Below are 17,805 nucleotides of genomic sequence, written 5' to 3' on the forward strand. Positions count from 1 at the left end.
CCCTTTGGAAATCCATCCTGTGGTATTTTCCTTCTGAAAGACTGAGACAGGGTGGGACACGCTTTGGAAAATACAAAGTTCTTAGACTGTCTTAGAGCAAGTGGTTTGAGATTTTGTCAAACTTTTAATAATGGTGTTGTTGGTGAGACCACATTAAACCATCTACACTTGGAAAACAATAGCACATGGGAATCTCTCTGTATGTCAGATCACCTCTTCTACTGGCATTTGTGGATGTATGCTTGGAGTTTGACACAGTTCATCTAGTGTGATGTACTGAGTGGTTGAGACTGGGACTTGGGAGACCTGAGTTCAGCTCAGACATGCTGTGTAACCTTGAGCAAGTCAATCAGTTAATCTGTGCCATACTTCCCTTTTGTAGCCCGGGGACAATAGCACTTCTCTGCCTCACAGGGTAAAATCCAGTAACCAGTTCACAATGTGCTCAGCTGCAGGGTGAGGTGGCCAGATAGGGGCTGGGAGAGATTAGGATGCACAGTGAGTCAAACTGTATCTGCGAACCGTGGGCCTGGTGGCATTTCTGCTTATCTGAATACAGAGCTTGTGAACCCCTCCCGCCCTTCTGCACAACATGCTTGTTGAGTGTCCTGAGAAATGTTGCCACTCCAGCCAGGGGCATCACAGCCTCCTGTTCATCACCAGGGCTGATACTATTGAGGCAGTGCAAGCTGTCCCCCCCAGCATGATTGTAACCTGGCATCTAGGAGTGAGAGGATCGTTGTGTCTGCATGACCTATTCAGTCCTTGGTCTCCACTGAGATTGCCTGCAGAGGAGGCAGTGAATGCAGCTGCCGGTGGCAACTCCTGCCACCCATTCACTTCACACAGGCCACTGAGAAAGCCATTAGGTATCCATGATTTTCAGTGGCTCGTGGCAGAAGTTGGTTTTGAACCCAGCCTCGGGGGGTGAAAGGATCCATGTGCTATTCCCATTCCTACATGCACACATGAATGCTTTCTGTTGCTCTCTCCGCATGGGATAGGTGTTCCTGGCAGGCAGATGAATGAAAGGGGCTTAAAGAAACATGTCTGTTTTTGTCTTACAGAGCCTTGGGTCGGCAGACAAGAAGGACTTTTACCAACCAAAGTAAGTGCCAGTGGCCTGTGTGTTTGAGAGAGAGTGCATGCACCTGAGTGGAAATTCACAATTGCAATGTATTATTGAGAGAAACTCTGTATCTCACTAAGATTAGCCATGTCAATGGATAAGAATAGCTTCTGCAATTACCCTTGCTAGGACGACACTGCAAGGGCTGTCAGTCGCTTTGCTTCAGGGCATATGCAAATCCCCAGATGGGGTCAGGAAGAATCAAGGCTGCTCTGCCTGGTATCAGGGACCAGGCTGGTGTCCAGCAGCCTTGGGAGGAGGGAGTTGCAAAGATGGTCTTTCCCACCTTTGCTACTCCTTGCTCTGGAATTGTATGGAACACTGTGTGGTTGGTCTGGAGAATCTGGTGCTGTAAGTTGTAACTGACTGGTCTTGGAGCCAGTTTTTCACTGCCAGTATTTTGACACAAATGCTTCCCTCTCATTCCATCTGATACAAGCCATCACCTGTGAGGGCAAAATGGGGAAAGAGGGCTCTTTGGAGCCACTGTATCAGTAGTCACAGATGAAGGCTCTCCTAATATACCACCAGACCAGCAACAGGGAAGGCAGTTGGCAGAACAGCGCATTCCCTGTCTACATGGGCCGTTGCTCTGATCCAGCATTGCCGTTCCTACAAGACAGAGTGAATAAAGCCCTTAAACCATTTTCAAACTCTGGGCCCCTGCCTGAAGTACAACCAAAGCCCTCATCTCTGCAGAATTTGGGTTGTTACACCAAACATGCAAGGCCTTTCGGTAGAAAAAGGTACTTACAGAGCTGCAGAATGTGAAGGCTTCCTGTTTGAAATGCAGCCTTGCCAATGTGATCTTTCGATAAGAGCGACTTCTCTTAAAAACTGGAGAGGTACTTACAGCATCCAGTCCTTACTGGAAGGGAGCCATTCCTGTGGCCCTGCAGCACTGTGACGTCGAGCGTTTATTAGTGTGTGCATAGTCTGTTGTCATCACTGCTTTGGCCTTTTTCATAACGTTCTGAGCTTTTTCAATCTGCGAAAATAGAGTGTTGAGGTATTTCTGGTGACAGAAGCTCTGGAAGCGAGCTGTAACTTTTGGGAACAGCACTGGAATTTTCTCCTTCAAGGGGATGGGACTGGGGAGAAATGTCTTTAAAAATAGAGTTGTTCTGCTATTTATTTCTGCTGGTTGCTTTCCAAAGAGCATCTCCAGAAGGCTCCTTTTCAGCACTCTGTACAAAATGTGTGGTGAGCACAAGACTACAGCCTCTGTCACTGCCTTGTCTGATTACTCTTAGCATCAGAATAGATGCCTTTGGAGTACTAGTAGAATTTCAGACTTCATCATGGCGTGTCATGGTTTGCAATCAGAGTGTATTTGATTTAAATCAAATTGATTTAAATCACTAGTCAGAAAGACTCGATTTAATCATGGATTTCTCCATAAAAGTGCATTCTTGTTGGTTGTTATAACCTTAATATATATTCTTCAAAACTCAGAGATAGATGTAAGTTTCATTTTTAGAAGGTACACACTATACATTTTTAAAGTGATTTATTTTGAAAACTTTTCAGATTAGTTTTATAGCTATTTCAGAAAATGAATGATTGTTTGGTTATTTAATTTACCAAAGGTAATTGAAGCAGATATTTATGAAGTAATTGGGAGGTGAACTATCTCCAGTTCAACAGATTAATCATTAATATTTGTAGGATTTTCATGCCATGCTGTCTTAGAAGGAGAACATCACCAGACAGACATTTAAATTGTTTTATTTAACTAAAACAACGTTATGTATTCTGGATTTTTTTCTTCAACAGCAAATATATAATATTTTAACAAAACAAACATACAATTTTTTTAATGTAGTTAAACATTCAAGTTTTTTAAAATCAGGCTTGTTTTTGTTAAAATTGTTTTTAACTAAAATAGTTAAATGAAATATTTTTTAAAAACCACAAAAATTAAATAGACTGTGTCAGCCAGGTCAACATGAAAAGCTTAAAATATGGGTTTCTGCAGCTAACTCAGTTGTCTTCACCTTCATTTTCCTGTTTGTTCATAATCTGGAAAAGAAAAACAAGCTTTCCTGCTTTTTCAGGTCCCAAACGATTTCTCAATTTGGAATGAATTAGTCCAAAGGAAGAAAATATTCTTTCTACACCAGCTGAAGAAGCTACTGCTGTTAAAATGAGATTATCACTTCAAGAGTCTCTGAATCCAAGTGCCTTAGTGACTTCCACCAGCTCACTGGTGTGACTTTCTTTAAAACATCATCAGCAAACATATATTTCTTGAATGGTTCACCCTTAGCTCTGAAGTTTATTATAGTTGGCATTATGGAGGGATGATTGCTGGACGTCCATGTCATAGCCAACTCCTCTTCTTCAGCAGTTAAGGTTTGACCCTGGTACTGAATATTGAGAATCTGTGCAAGAAAATGAGCTGGAGCTATTGCTTGTCCCATTCAGTTTTTTAAAGCTTGTAATTTATCTCTGTCATTGTATATTTCTCCTTTGAAGATCTCACTCAGTTCCTTCCAAATTTCAACAGCGTCAGTAATAAAACAGCTATTTCCCTGCATTTTGTTCAAGGCTACAGAAACAGGCTTCAGGGAACTCAGCATGTGTTCAACATTTCTCTTAAGCCCAATGTTGAGAAAGTTGGCTGTGACGGTGCCATCTATTTTTTCATGTTTTTGTTCACAAACTGTCATCAGATTAGGCCAGTTCTTGATCTAGTGTTCAAAACAGTTCACTACTGAGTTCCATCGCACGTCCTGTGGGAGAGTTAGCTTGGTTCCTCCCACTTTTTTCAGAGCAGCTGCTGCAAAGTGGTTGTTATGGAAGTATTTTGCCATTTGAACAACGTTAGCTTTTATTTCTGGAACACCGAAGTCTTTGGCTAGGAGGTGAATCAAATGAGGACTGCAACCGTATGTTATTAGCTTTGGACTCTCTTCACTCTCTTCTAAATAATTTGTTCTCATCTTGGATACATTTGCAGCATTGTCTGTGACCAAGCTGCGTACTAGACATTTGAATTTTTTTTCACAGTTTGTTATAGCTTTTACTGCTATGTCTTGTAAGTATTCTGCTGTGTGTGCATTTCCTGATGTATCAATTGTTTCTGTAAGGAAGACATTCCCTTCTTCTGTTGTCACACAAGCACGTACAATAGGATCATTGTGGACACTTCTCCACTCATCAAGACTCAGGTTAACAATTTTACCCTCTAGACCTTTTGCGCACTGCTCAATTTCTCTTTCATACACTTTATCCAGCAATTGGTCTGTGACATCTGCTCTGTTGGGTGGACTGTATCCTGGTCTTAAAGACTGAACCATATTGATGAAGTGTTAGTTCTCAATCATACGGAAAGGAGAGTTTGTTGCATAAACAAACTGAGCAATTTTTTCATCAATTACCTCTTTTTGTAATCTGCTGGTTCTTATCACAAACTTATCTATGGTTGTTTCTGGATGATGGAGTTGTTTTTTTTCTTTTGCTGCAGGTGATATACTGTGGCTATGTGACATACATGATGTGACTGAAACACTATCATTGGCAGATAACTCTGAAACTATAGAAAATGATGGTGATCTTGAAGGTGGATAGTCTTCAGAATCCTGTATGTTGAGGACGGATTCTCCTAAACAAAATAAGTCAATGCAGTTATTTAATTATTATTACCATACGGCTCATTTAGTATTACTCATTGCATTCACTGACACTCAGATCTACTTTAAAGCTGAAATTGTAAAAGGAAGTTCTGCCTATTTCAGCTATTTATTTTTTATCACAACTGCATCTGAAATGATAGTACCATAGAGTAAAAACTATATTTTTTGCTCAAACATGAGGATTCAAGACTAGTCCAGAAGGAAGACAGACAGTCCTTAAGAAAGAAGTATGAAATACAAAGTTTACCTACCTGAAGATCCTGCATGTTCAGACATGTTCCTTTCATCATCTTCAGTGCAGCTTCCTCCTGAGAAGGAACACTTCTCATGATGTTGTTTCTTTCGGGCAGCCAGGCCTTGCATTTCTTTGTTGCATTGTTTGAATTTTGCACACATGCCTGTCTTACCCACAGGTAGAGGAACTTCATTAAAATATTCCCAAACTGGGTCTCCTTTACGGCCTGCTGCCATTATAGGTTTTCCCTTCTAGTGAGAGAATGGTATGGTAGATCTCAAATCAATGAAGGCTGCACTCAGAAAGATCTCAAGACTTCTGGAATATGTTGCTCAAACAGTTTCACTTTTGTTTCCACTGCCTGTCCCTCCCTTTTCACATTTATCTCCAGACTTCTTCTCCTTGTCCAGATCTATTCAGCCCCCAACAATCTTCTATTCATTGAACTTTTTGAAACTTTGCACTTTTAGAGAGAAGTAAGGGATTGACTCTGTGTACACAAATTTGCAGGGGCACAATAGGAAGTGAGCTGTAGCTCACGAAAGCTTATGCTCTAATAAATTGGTTAGTCTCTAAGGTGCCACAAGTCCTCCTTTTCTTTTTGCGATTATCTGTGGAGACACAAATCTGCAGTTTGAGATCTGTAAAACCAAGCATCTCTGATCAGGGGCGGCTCTACCAATTTTGCCACCCCAAGCAGTCGCCGTCGAATTGCCGCCACGCCCGGAAGAGCAGTGGAGCTGCCGCCCAAAAGCCACTGCGGCGGGAAGAGCGGCGGAGCTGGGGCCGAATTGCCACCGCCCCATTCTCAGTGCCAAAAAAAGCTGAAAAGCTGGTGCCTGGAGCTGGCCCTGTCTCTGATGGTATCTTCTAGACTGAGCACTGAGTCCCATTGGGTAGATAGAAAGATTAACCTAAATAATGTATACAGAAGCCCCTGGAACCCCATAAGATTGGGTCCCTAATCCATGAGCTCATTTAAAACTTTTCTTAAACATTACATGAATATATTCTCTCATACTATAGAATTAGAATTTATAATCCCTATTCCATGGTGAGATATTTTTGAGCTCTAATGTATCTTAATTAAAACTATCTGTAGATTGTTTTTTTCCTCAAAAAGCATTTTATCAAAAAAATCCGATTTAAATAAAAAAACGATTGAAATAAAAAAATCTGATTTTTAAATTTTTTTAAAAAAGCATTGATTTTTCTTCACCCTGTTTGCAGTTCATGATGTGTGTGTGTGTATATTTCTTCAATTCATCCATCCATCTACGTTCCCTTGATCTGTTTATTGCCAAGAGTTGCAAAAAGAAATGCCTAACATTAGGCTCCTAATTCCATGTTTAGAAACCTAAATTACAGGAGCTCTCAATTCTCTGGCTTCAGGACAGGCACATGCTGGCACAATTTTTAAAAGTCAGTGGAGGTGCTGGTGCTCAGCCCTTTTGAAAATCAAAGCACTTATTTAGGTGCCGAAATCTCACACAGGTTTCTGGAAGCTTTGAGGATCCATCACAGAGTTATGACCCCATGCTACATGTAGTGAAGAAAGTGAAGCACCTGCGGTTGAGGACTTTGAATTACATTTGTAGCCTTATTAACAATCCTCCAGTGTTTGTCTATTGCGTGTTGTATGGAGTGCATGATTTTTGAGACAAGAAAAGCATGCCTTTTTCATGCTCTTGTGAGACTGCTTATCAGACATGTGGGAGGCAAACAGTGGAGATTATTCTTAAATGTAGGGGCCAAATCATGGCCCCCCTCCAAACCCTGCCCTGCAGGAAAACCCAATAGAAGGGCAAAGGGACTCCCAGAGTTTCCTACAGATCATCCCATCAGGGGAACGAGGGATGTTTGCCTGCCTCAGAGAGGGCAGAGAGTGTGCCCTTCTCCACCCATTGAAGTCATATAATCAATGGGCTAATCCAGTGGGCCCCGCGGAGGTGTGTTGCAGAGGGGTCAGGGCATTTGCTCAGAGGCTTGGTATTGTAGTGGTGCTTCCTGTACCCCCTCCATTTCCCTTGGTAACACAGTTCCATTGGGTTTCAGAGTAACAGCCATGTTCCATCAGGAGCCATGACTTGCATAAACCTGGGCCATACCCCAACCCTGAAAGAGTGTTATGCCTGTATTTTTGGAGATCCCCAACGTTGCCAGTGAATGATTCTGTGCAGAGCAGCTGTTCCCTGGCCACAGCTCCTCGTATGCACAGAGATCACAGGTGGGGGCTTCCATGGGAGGGAGTGAGTAGAATGTCACTCAGTTGTCTCCCCAACAAAATAAGAAGCATTCCTGCCGGTTTGCTAGTATTTTCCTACCTTCCAGACTTCTAAGCCACTTCTCAGAGATCTGAATCCTTAGCGTCACCTCCAGGCAGCTATGAGAACCTCAGTGTTTCGCTGAGTGGACTGTGATGTCAGACCATGACCTAACCAATCATAAGACATGTGATGCAAATTAATTTGCATCCTGCTGTCCTGTGTAAGACTCTTTGCTGATTGTCTGGGGATTTGTGTTACACATACAAACAAAGCTGCATTTGACAGGTACAGCTTCCTGGCTATGACATATCACTGCTGTCCAGTTTGATTTTTCCCTGCACTTGCTGCCACTGGCATTGTTGCTGTTTCAGATACAGTCTCTATGACAATGCACTGTCTGGCCCAGCGAGACTGTGCAATACATGCCTGATTCTGTGGGTACTCCTTGGAGTCAGTGTGAGCGGGGCGTGCTATGGACTTGTCAGGGAGTATTCAGCATCTGACATGATTGGGTTCTCCTTGTTGGAATAGGATATGCATTCTCATCTCCTCTCCTTTGTTCTTGCTTCTCGATTCTGCAGTCACACCCACACATCTGGACTCTTGTGTTCCTACCTCTGAACAGGTACTCACCTGCATTATGTTCTGTGCCCATCACTGTGTTACCTGAGCCCCTTGCAGCGATTTAAGCAATGTCACATGCATCTGTCAAATCTGGTTCTCTCTTCCTCTTTCCTCTCCCAAGTGCAGGATCTGGGTCCTAGATTGCAGGGAATCTGTCTTGGTTTAGTGTGTAAAGTGAATGTGGATTTATGTGCTCCATAAATAATTAAGAAGAATCTTTGAGAGGCAGGGCATGCTAAGGGCATTACAGTTACAGTTATAGTCTAAATAAATATAGTGCAGTGCCGGAGTAACTCCCGTAGATAGTAAGATCTAGGCAGACTGGAGCTTGCTCTTAGGAATTTGAACTGTAGAGGCACTTGGTTATTTCTGAGCACAATTTGGTCACCCACCTCCTTTATCTGATGTGAGCCTGATGTAGTTTAGGTTTCAGAGTAACAGGCGTGTTAGTCTGTATTCGCAAAAAGAAAAGGAGTACTTGTGACACCTTAGAGACTAACCAATTTATTTCAGCATAAACTTTCGTGAGCTACAGCTCACTTCATCGGATGCATACTGTGGAAAATACAGAAGATGTTTTTATACACACAGACTATGAAAAATGGGTGTTTATCACTACAAAAGGTTTTCTCTCCCCCCACCCCACTCTCCTGCTGGTAATAGCTTATCTAAAGTGATTACTCTCCTTACAATGTGTATGATAATCAAGGTGGGCCATTTGCAGCACAAATCCAGGTCCCGCCCCCCCCCCCCCACCACTCTCCTGTTGGTAATAGCTTATCTAAAGTGATCACTCTCTTTACAATGTACACCAGCAGGAGAGTGGGGTGGGGGGAGAGAAAACCTTTTGTAGTGATAAACACCCATTTTTACTCCTTTTCTTTATACTTTTATATAGCTCTAGTTTTTTAGCTACAGCTCAGAAGAAAACATTTGGAATCACTTTTTAAAGCCCTTTTTGTTTGTTTGTTTTGCCTTGCAATATTCATTACATCAGTACTGGCCTCTATAGCTTTACCTGTCTTTTAAAGACAGAATGTTTGTTCCTAGACTAAGAACTTTCTATGCCACAGTTTCAGCTTAAAGTGAAGTTTTATTGCTGAATTATTATCTTCTAAAACCCTGGGATTTTAAAGGATCTGGAAATGGGTATTTACCCCTTGAAAGCCTCACATTCCATCATAACAACACTGGTGTACTTCTGTGGGGGACATTCATTTGCATTCCTTCTATAATTCAGACATTATAATAAAGACAACGACAATACCAGCACATACATACTACATTTAACATTTTCTGCAGTGGGTGAGAATCACTCAGCAGGGACATTCATCCCCTGACTGGTGAAGCTGAGTTAACACTGTAATCTCTTTCCTCCCACCCCCACTCCCCTATTGGCAAAGTTCTGGGCACTGGGGAAGAAAGAGAGGAATGGGATACATTGTGAACGGGAAGGGAAGGCAGTAATGTAAGGACGAGGAGTTAGATGGGAAGGGAAAGCTAACATGAGAGGAAGGATGGTCTTGTGAGTAAGGTGGTGGACTGGGACTTGGAAGAGCTTAGATCAGTTCCAATCTCTGTCACAGACTCCCTGTGGGACATTGGTCAAGTCACTGAAGATATGCCTATACTATAATCACAAGGTGCAATTTCAGCTCATGTAGAAATCCCTGAGCTAGCTTTAATCTAGCTAGCTCGGGTCCCAGAGCAGTGAAGATGCAGCAGCACAGACTAGCCCTACCAGTAATTACACAGGGTTCCAGATGGGCTTGTACAGCTCACACGGATGCCTGTGCTTTCATGGCTTCACTGCTCCAGGACCTAAGGTAGCTCAATTCAAGGTGAGCTATAATCACAACCTGTAAATATAATATATATGTACCTAATCTCCCTGTTCCCCGGCTGTAAAGGGGGGCTAATAACCTTTCCTTTCTCCTGACTCTTCTCTGTTTCCATTGTAAACTCTCACTATGTGTATGTACAGTGCTGAGCACAGTCTTGGTTGGAGCTTGTAATATCAGTAATTACAAAAAGCTACATTATTAAGGTTGCAAAATTAAGCACTGCAAGGTTCAGAAATGCCTGAATTAAGGTTTCTTGCCTAATCTTAGTTGGGCCCCCTTGAGCACATGCATTATGATACTGTCTTTAATTACATGATCATAGACTAGCCCCTCATTCGGTGCATGGGCTAGACCCGCTCTGGAGATGAATCAGAGTTGTGTGGTAAAGGAGACTGCTGCTGATAGGAGCCTTGCTTCATTTGTTGCAGAAGCTGGAAGCTGTGCAGCGAATGAGGCAGGGGACTGCAGGAAGAGAAAGGATGGCCTCATGGAGCATTGGTTCCTAACCATGTCTCTGACAAAGAGTTCCTGTGTGACACTGGGCAAGTCACTTAAACCAAACTTTTCACAGACAGTCACTAATTGTGTGTTTCTCATTTTCTGGGTGCACAACCTGAAGCCTTGTGGTCTGATTTGCAGAAGTGCTGAGCACTCACAGGCAACGGGAGCTTTGCTTTGAGTATGGAAAGGACTATATACAGCTAAGTACTCTGAAATTTGGGTTCTTGGCATCTCAAATTGTGTACCCAAAGTGACTGAATACTTTTGACCCTAATTTCCCTCTGCCTCTGCATCTCACATGTAAAATGGGGCAAATCCCACCCCCATGCCTCACAGGGAGATAAGTTATGTTTGTAAAGCACTCAGATACTATAGTGATGTGTAGCATAGGAAAGCCCATCAGGAAATCAATAATTCTGTTTTCATAGTAGGGTTTAAAGAGGGTGCAGTAAGTAAGGCCTGAGGGTGCAGTAAGTAAGGCTTGGGGCCACAAACTTGAACAATGAATAGAAAACAGAATAACGGAATCGCTGCTCATTAATTGAGCACCATCCATTCTGCGCACTGAAAGAGGCAGGGATCTCATTTTAAAATTGTCATGTCATCATGTAGATAAAGACTGAATCCTAATTACTCTCAGCAGAAGTCAATTTTTATTTTGTTGTATTATTTTTTAACATTTGTTTTCAATTTCTGTTGATTTCAGTTTTCAAAGCTGTGGGAAACTGAGAGGGGTCAGACAATAACTAATAACAATAGATGATGAGCTGCAAAGAGTTAAAGTTTTATAACCCTTAAAAATCACAAACTGTCAATATCATATGTCAAAATATACAAAGTAAAATAGCTTTAAATCAGACTCTAAAAAGTTTTCAAGCACCATTTTTCTTATGTTGCCACTGTAATATTTTATTATTGATGGAAATAACTGGAATGCGTTGCCTAGGGAGGTGGTGGAATCTCCTTCCTTAGAAGTTTTTAAGGTCAGGCTTGACAAAGCCCTGGCTGGGATGATTTAATTGGGGATGGGTCCTGCTTTGAGCAGGGGGTTGGACTAGATGACCTCCTGAGATCCCTTCCAACCCTGATATTCTATGATTCTATGAAATATTCTTTCACTGGTTTATGTGTGCACTGTGAAATTGACATTTATTGATATTGACCGATAAAAATCTAATCCTCCCAAGCCTAATCATAATGCATAAGCACAAGGGGGCTGAATTAAGGCAACCTTAATTCTGGCATTTCCTAGCTTTTGAGTGCTTCACTTTGGAACCTTAATCATGTTATTTTAATGTAGTTTTTGTGTATAATTTCCTAGGTTTAAAATAAACAAACTGAAAAAAACAGAAATTCCATCATGTGGCATCATACTGACACCCACATGGCTCATCAGCAGGGTTGGAACCTTTAGCTCCAAAGCTCAGGCCTCTGCCATGTGACTGGAGTAAGTGACAGCAGTAGTAGGTGGTCATCTTCTCTGTGGTCCATCACTAGAGGTGAATGGGACACTCCTCCAGTGGGTTTCACAGGTAGCTGCTGACAGCAGAGGAATGATGAGCCACGGGAATCATGGGTTCCATTCTGGGCTCTGAAGGAGAGAGTGCTCAGACTCTGCTCCCTGTTTTCCCCCAAGCTTGACAACTTCTACTCCATCTCCTCCAACCTGTCCCTGTCCCACTCCTGGCTCCTTGGCCCAGCCCCATTCTCCTTACCTAGCTAGTCCCAGTCTCCAATCTTCAAATTTATAATCCCAGTCCCAGTCTCTTTGACCAACCAGTCTCAGTTCCCCCCACCCTCCCTGCTCTTCATCTGCTCTGTATGTACTCTCCCTCCCTGGCCTCCATGTTCCATGTCCCCACTGGCTCCCAGCCCCAATCTCCTTCCCTGGAATCTCATCCACTATCACCCACCCCCAGGAATTTGCCCAGCCAATCCCAATCCCAGTCCCAGTTCTTCCCCAACACATTGGTTCCTTGTCAGATCTGTGTCCACTCTCCTCTCACAGCCTTCCCCACCCCACCCTACTGGTTCACAGTCCCAGTTTCCTTGCCCAGATGGGCTGTCTCCCCTCCACCTCCACCTCTCAGTCTGTTTCCCTCTCCCCTGCCTTCAGTCCTATTCTACTCCCCAGGTCTTTGTCTCAACCTCCTTCTCCTGCTTCCACTTACACCTGGTTCTTCTCCCCTGTGTATAAAAGTGAGTCAGCTTCCTCCTCCAAGCTATGGGGGCTCTGAGAGCACAGGAGAGAGAGACAATTTACTCTTAGTTCTACTCCCAGCCTGGCCCAGAGCTCCAATTGCAGGGAAAGTCCTGCTTTGCCCTGGGCTGAAGCATGCTCATTGCAGACAGGATCTTCCCTGAAAACAGGGTCTTATAATGGGAAGTGTCAGACAACCTTAATAATAAGCAGTGCTGTCAGCCTAGCCAATAACAACAGGGAGAGGGAAGCAGAGCCGGCTCCAGGCAACAGCAAAACAAGCAGGTGCTTGGGGCAGCACAATTCTAGGGGCAGCATTCCAGTGCCGGCCATGCCGCCCCTAGCTAGAAATGTGCCCCCGCCGCCCCAGCTTGACTCCGCTCCGCCTCCGCCTGCTCCCCTGAACGCACTGCCTTCCCTCGCCTGAGAGGGAGGGGGAGAAGCGGAGCGGCAGCGTGTTCAGGGGAGCAGGCGGAGCGGAGGTGAGCGAGGGCAGGGGGTTGTGGGGGGAGAGCCGCAGGAAGCAATGGAGGTGGAGAATGCGGCACGCCCAGGGGAGGAGGCGGGGCCGGGGATTTGGGGAAGGGGTTGGAAGGCGTGGAGATTGGGCAGAGCTGGGGCCGGGGAGGGGGCACGAAAAAAGAGCAGGGGGCAGCCAAAAATTTTTTTGCTTAGGGTGGCAAAAATCCTAGAGCCGGCCCTGGAGGGAAGACAGGAGTGAGTCATGATGAGAATTGAAGGAAGAAATTCTGAAGTCTGGGACATGGTGCCAAGAAAGGTAGCATGTGGGTGTAGGGGAGGTCAGGAGAGGAGACAATCTGGCTAAGAGTGGGGAGTGCGAGGGAGGGACGGCAGCCATGAGAAACAGGCAACCTGGAGAGGAAGGCAAGCAAAATGGCTGAGGTTGGTAGTGAGAGCCTGTGTGTGTTGCCATGGGATATGGGATAGCAGCAGGCATGGTGGGGGCAGAGGAGAGGGATTGGGGTCTGTGATGGGAGGTGAGGATGTGATAGGGAGTTTGATAGTGGCTGGTGGGGGAGAGCGATTGGGGTCTGAGAGGGGGTAGGGATACAATAACAGTGGGCAGGGGATGGGGATTGGCATCTGTGATGGGGCGGGGAAACGATAGGGAATGAGGATTGAGGGAATGAGCAGGTAGGGAATGAGGATTGGTGTCTGTGAGGGGGTGAGGTACAATAGGAGCAGGAGGGGAATGAGGACTGGAGTCTTTGAAGGGGTGGGGATACGATAGCATTGTCCTTGAGGAGGGTGGAGCCATCCTGGGAACGTAAGGGGGTTGGGCCTTTGGAGCTTGGCCCATATATAGCTTTTGTTGCTTGAAAGAAGCTTCTTATGTCATCCTGGTCTATGAAATCCTGGATCTCAGAGGCCTTCTCTAGCCACAACATATTTTTGATGTCACTGTAGCCCCCTTTGGACTTTGGCTCTGAGCAGGTGATAAACCTCATGTTTTCATTGGTTAGAGGAATCATTTTGCCAGTTACAGAATGCAGTTCTTTTCTTTTGAATTAATGCTAGGATTTCCTCATTGTTTTCGTCAAGCCAGTCTTGGTGCCGATGAGTGGAATATCCTATAGTTTCAGCACATGCACTGTGAATGGTATTTTTAAGTTGATCCCATTGCTCTTAAATGTCAGTGATGTTATCAGGCAAGTTAGAGACAGGTGTTGCTGGAACATCTTGCAGTTGGCTTGGTCCTGAAGTGCTTTGACGTTGTACAGTTTTTGCTTAGTCTTTGGGTGTTTGCAGTGTGGTGGAGTGAGCTGCAGGTACATGACTGGTCTCACTAATCGATGGTCTATCCAACAATGATTTGTACCTCTGTCATATGGCTCATGTTATACGGACATGGGCGTAATCTTGAGCTCTGACTATAACATAGTCAAGGAGGTGCCAGAGTTTGGACCGAGGATGTTTCCAGGTGGTCTTAAATTTGTTACTCTGCCTAAAGATGGTATTTGTGATGAGCAGGTGTTTTCTGAGGAGGAGAATACCATTGGGGTTTACATTTCCCACCCCTTCTTTGCCTATTGTGCCACTCCAGAGTTGGGAGTCCTGTCTGACTCTGGCATTGAAATCTTCCAGGAGGATGAGTTTGTCTGCCTTAGGTGTGGCTGTGAGGACTGCATTGAGAGCTCTATAAAACTGTTCCTTGTTGTCTTCCCCATCACTGAATGTTGAGGTGTATGCACTGATGACGGTGGCAAATTGGTTGTTGCTGAGCTTGAGCCAAAGAGATGCTCACTGATCCCCATGGGAAGTTCCAAAAGCTGACTGGCAAAGTCAGTCCTGTGAATGTGTGTCTCTTCAGGTGGCTTTGCTTTCCAAAAGAAGGTGTAGCCACCTCCATCCTCTTTTAATTGGCCCTCATCAGCCCGGCGGATCTCACTAAGGGCTGCAATGTCAATGTTGAGTCTTGCCAGTTCTCTGGCAATTATGTTAGTTCTTCTTTCTGGGCATTCACTGTGCTGAGTGCCCATAAGGGTGTGGACGTTCCAGGTGGCGAAATTGTCTTGTATCTCTTGTTTCAGCCATGGAGTTGAGTGATTCCACTGGATGCAGCCATCCAGTCGGAAGAATATGAGGCAGCCTATGTTTGGGGCACCTTTTCTAGCCCCCTCCCCATTTGGGGTGAGCAGAGAGGATCCTGAAAAGGCCTGCTTAGTCACAGCCGCTGCTGCCAAAATGCACTTCTGTCTCATCCAAGCACAAGACGACCATCACACGTCTGCTGGCTGCGTGCAGATTTGTGACTGAAGACTCGCAAAGATCACTGCTCCTGTCTTCACCACCACTCCTCCATCACCACAGGGCTTTGGGCAGGTGTGAGCCCTTCGGCAGAGGCCTGCATGTGAAATCTTTTAACAGGGGGAAACCAGTGTGCAGGCGGTGACCACAGGAGACTTGGAAGGAGGAAAACCCTGACTCAGTGGCAAGGGGATCCAAGACAACCAGGAGCCTCCCTCCTGCTGCATCCCTGGCCTACACAGCCAGAGAATATTAAAAGGTCCTTGATATGCACCTGATCCACTGTTGGGGTCTTGTAAAGTTTGGACCGTGGTTAGTCAGGAACTTTGTCTCACACCTGTTCACCAAGGGGGACCCTACCAGGAGTATGAAAGCTCTGGAAAATGTAACTCTGAGGGTCTTTAGCCCAGGCAAGCCTCTCCATGACCACAAGGTTGCGGTCCATCAGAGAGGCCTGTGGGGTCTGTGAAGAGGGTGGGGGGTACGATAGGAGCATGTGGGGGAGAGGGATTGGGATCTGTGAAAGGAACCGGGCTTTGATAGCAATGGGTGGGGGTGGGAATTGGGATCTGTGATGGGCTGTGGGGTACTATAGCAGCAGGTGGGGGACAGGGATTGCAGTCTGTGGGGGGGTATGATAGGAGTAGGTGGGGGGCAGGGATTGGGGTTTGTGATGGTGTGGGAGTACAGTGGGGCGGGATAGCAGCAGGCGGGGTCAGAGGAGAGGCATTGGGGTCTGTTGGGAAGTGACAGGTATGATGGGGGCAGATATGGGAGGGAACGGAGGCAGAGAGGAGCTGTGCTTCCCAGATGGGAGCCCTGGAGTAGGGTATCAGTTTCCAGTAGGCCACAGCCCTCCCTACAGCCAGTTTCCTTTAGATTTGTGCATTTAACTTTTTAGCAAGCAACGTTTACAAGGTTTAAAGAGGTTTACGATGCCAGCCAGGGTACCCTAGCAGCAGGGCTGGCCTTTTAAAGTCTCTAGCAGGTTTAGGAGCTGTTTTACTGGGGTCTGGCCGGTAGAGGCAGCGTCTGATTTACAAGGGGTCAGAGGAATTTTACAAGTCTGAACACTGGGAGTAGAAATAAGTCCCTAGTGGGTACCCCTGAGTAGGAACGTGGAGTCAGTAGCTGCTCATGGTGACAGCGGGGATGAGGGTTTGGAGTTGACTGCTGGCAGAGGGAGAGAGCAGATCTGCGCTAGAGGTAGGCTTAACGTGAGGAGTACATGGAGGGACAGTTTGGTAGGGGACAGTTGCAGAGAATGCAAAGGCCGGCCTGCATTGGAATGGTGGCAAGGAGCAGCTGCTAAAGTTAAGGCTGTGGAGTCTTTGCCAGAAAGCTCAGTGGATCACAACGCTATGGGAACTCTTCTGCTACATAATGGTCTAGGAGGTGGCATTTAGCCCCGGTCTCTGCCCAGCAGTGACATTTGACATTATGAAAGTTTTCAGGTAAGATTCAGCTGTTCAGGTGGGACAGAGGGAGCAGAAACCCCTCCTGGGGGTACCCTCAGCAGTCCAGCAGATGTTGTGACAGTGGTGCTGCGTAGAGGGCAGTGCATAGCTGCATTGCCTGGCTGACAAGTCTCAGGGAGGCACGATCTCTCCATGCATGCACCATCTCACACAAGGAGTGTGTAGTCTGCACCATCCTTCACAGCATGGGAGCAAGGGGCAGGGCTGTAGCCCCCTGTGTCTCTGCCCCCTGCAGGGGGATGCTGTGCCCCTGGGCACATGGAGGGGTAAACTCCTGGGCTCCACTAAGCACAGACGATTGACCTGGTCCCTTGTACCCTCAGATGCTGTGTGCAGCTGGTCAAGAAGAGAAGATGAAGTAATTCTAACAGAGCGGTGCAGTGTTGTTGTAAAGGGGCAGGAAGCATGGGGCCGGAGGGAGGAGGCCCAAGCAGTACACAGAATGGGCTGACAGCCATGGGAAGAGCGGCACCTCAGGCAGACAGTGCGGTTTGGATGTGGACCTGGGACAGCAGGGGTGTCTGTGTCGCATTGCTGCCATGCACTGTGTTAATTGAGCTGCCCTGCCGGCCACTTCCTTGCTTTGCAGTCAAATATTTCCTGGAGCAAGCATCCCGTCACCCGCCAGCGAGAGCCAGCAATTTCTGTCGCCATTCCCTGTCTGTCTGCTGATGGGACACAAGACAAGGCAGTTCAGTCAACCCTCCTGACCCTTCCACTATCTCTGATCACAAAGTGGAGACCTTCTGTGGAGAAAGAAGCTCCAAAGAATATATGGTGGCTTATTCCATGCTCCTCAGCCTCTCACATCTCACCACTGAGAGCTGCATTCAGCCTTGCCTGAGCCTTGGGTCACCCGCCAAGCCAGGTCACATTTTGTGTCTTATCAGCCATACAGCTCAGAGAATGAAATGCCGTTCCTGGGGAGTGGGCCAGCTTCAGTTGGATTTAGGTGGTACGTAGGCCTGGAGGTGGTACGTAGGCCTGGAGCTGGCCTACGCTGCAGTGTGGTGAATCTCACCCAGAGTTTGTGTAGTCATCTATTTAAGGCAATTCTCCTTTTTTTCCCTCTCACTCCTTGTTGAGGAAGGTTGGGAACTGGGGTATGTCTCTAAACCCT

General features: G+C 45.8%; 1 protein-coding gene across 2 annotated transcripts in view; it reads left to right on the top strand.

Moving 5' to 3' along the window:
• Window positions 1-17,805, top strand: part of LOC311527309 (ankyrin repeat and fibronectin type-III domain-containing protein 1-like) — a 433,614-nt gene that overhangs the window by 272,623 nt on the left and 143,186 nt on the right. For both annotated transcript variants that reach the window (XM_084641148.1, XM_084641150.1), the window contains one exon: window positions 1,068-1,108. In XM_084641148.1, the coding sequence (XP_084497274.1) occupies window positions 1,068-1,108 (41 nt within the window). The remainder of the gene's footprint in view (window positions 1-1,067; window positions 1,109-17,805) is intronic.

Source organism: Lepidochelys olivacea (assembly GCF_965140295.1).
Source record: "Lepidochelys olivacea isolate rLepOli2 genome assembly, chromosome: 10".
NCBI classification, from domain to species: domain Eukaryota; kingdom Metazoa; phylum Chordata; order Testudines; family Cheloniidae; genus Lepidochelys; species Lepidochelys olivacea.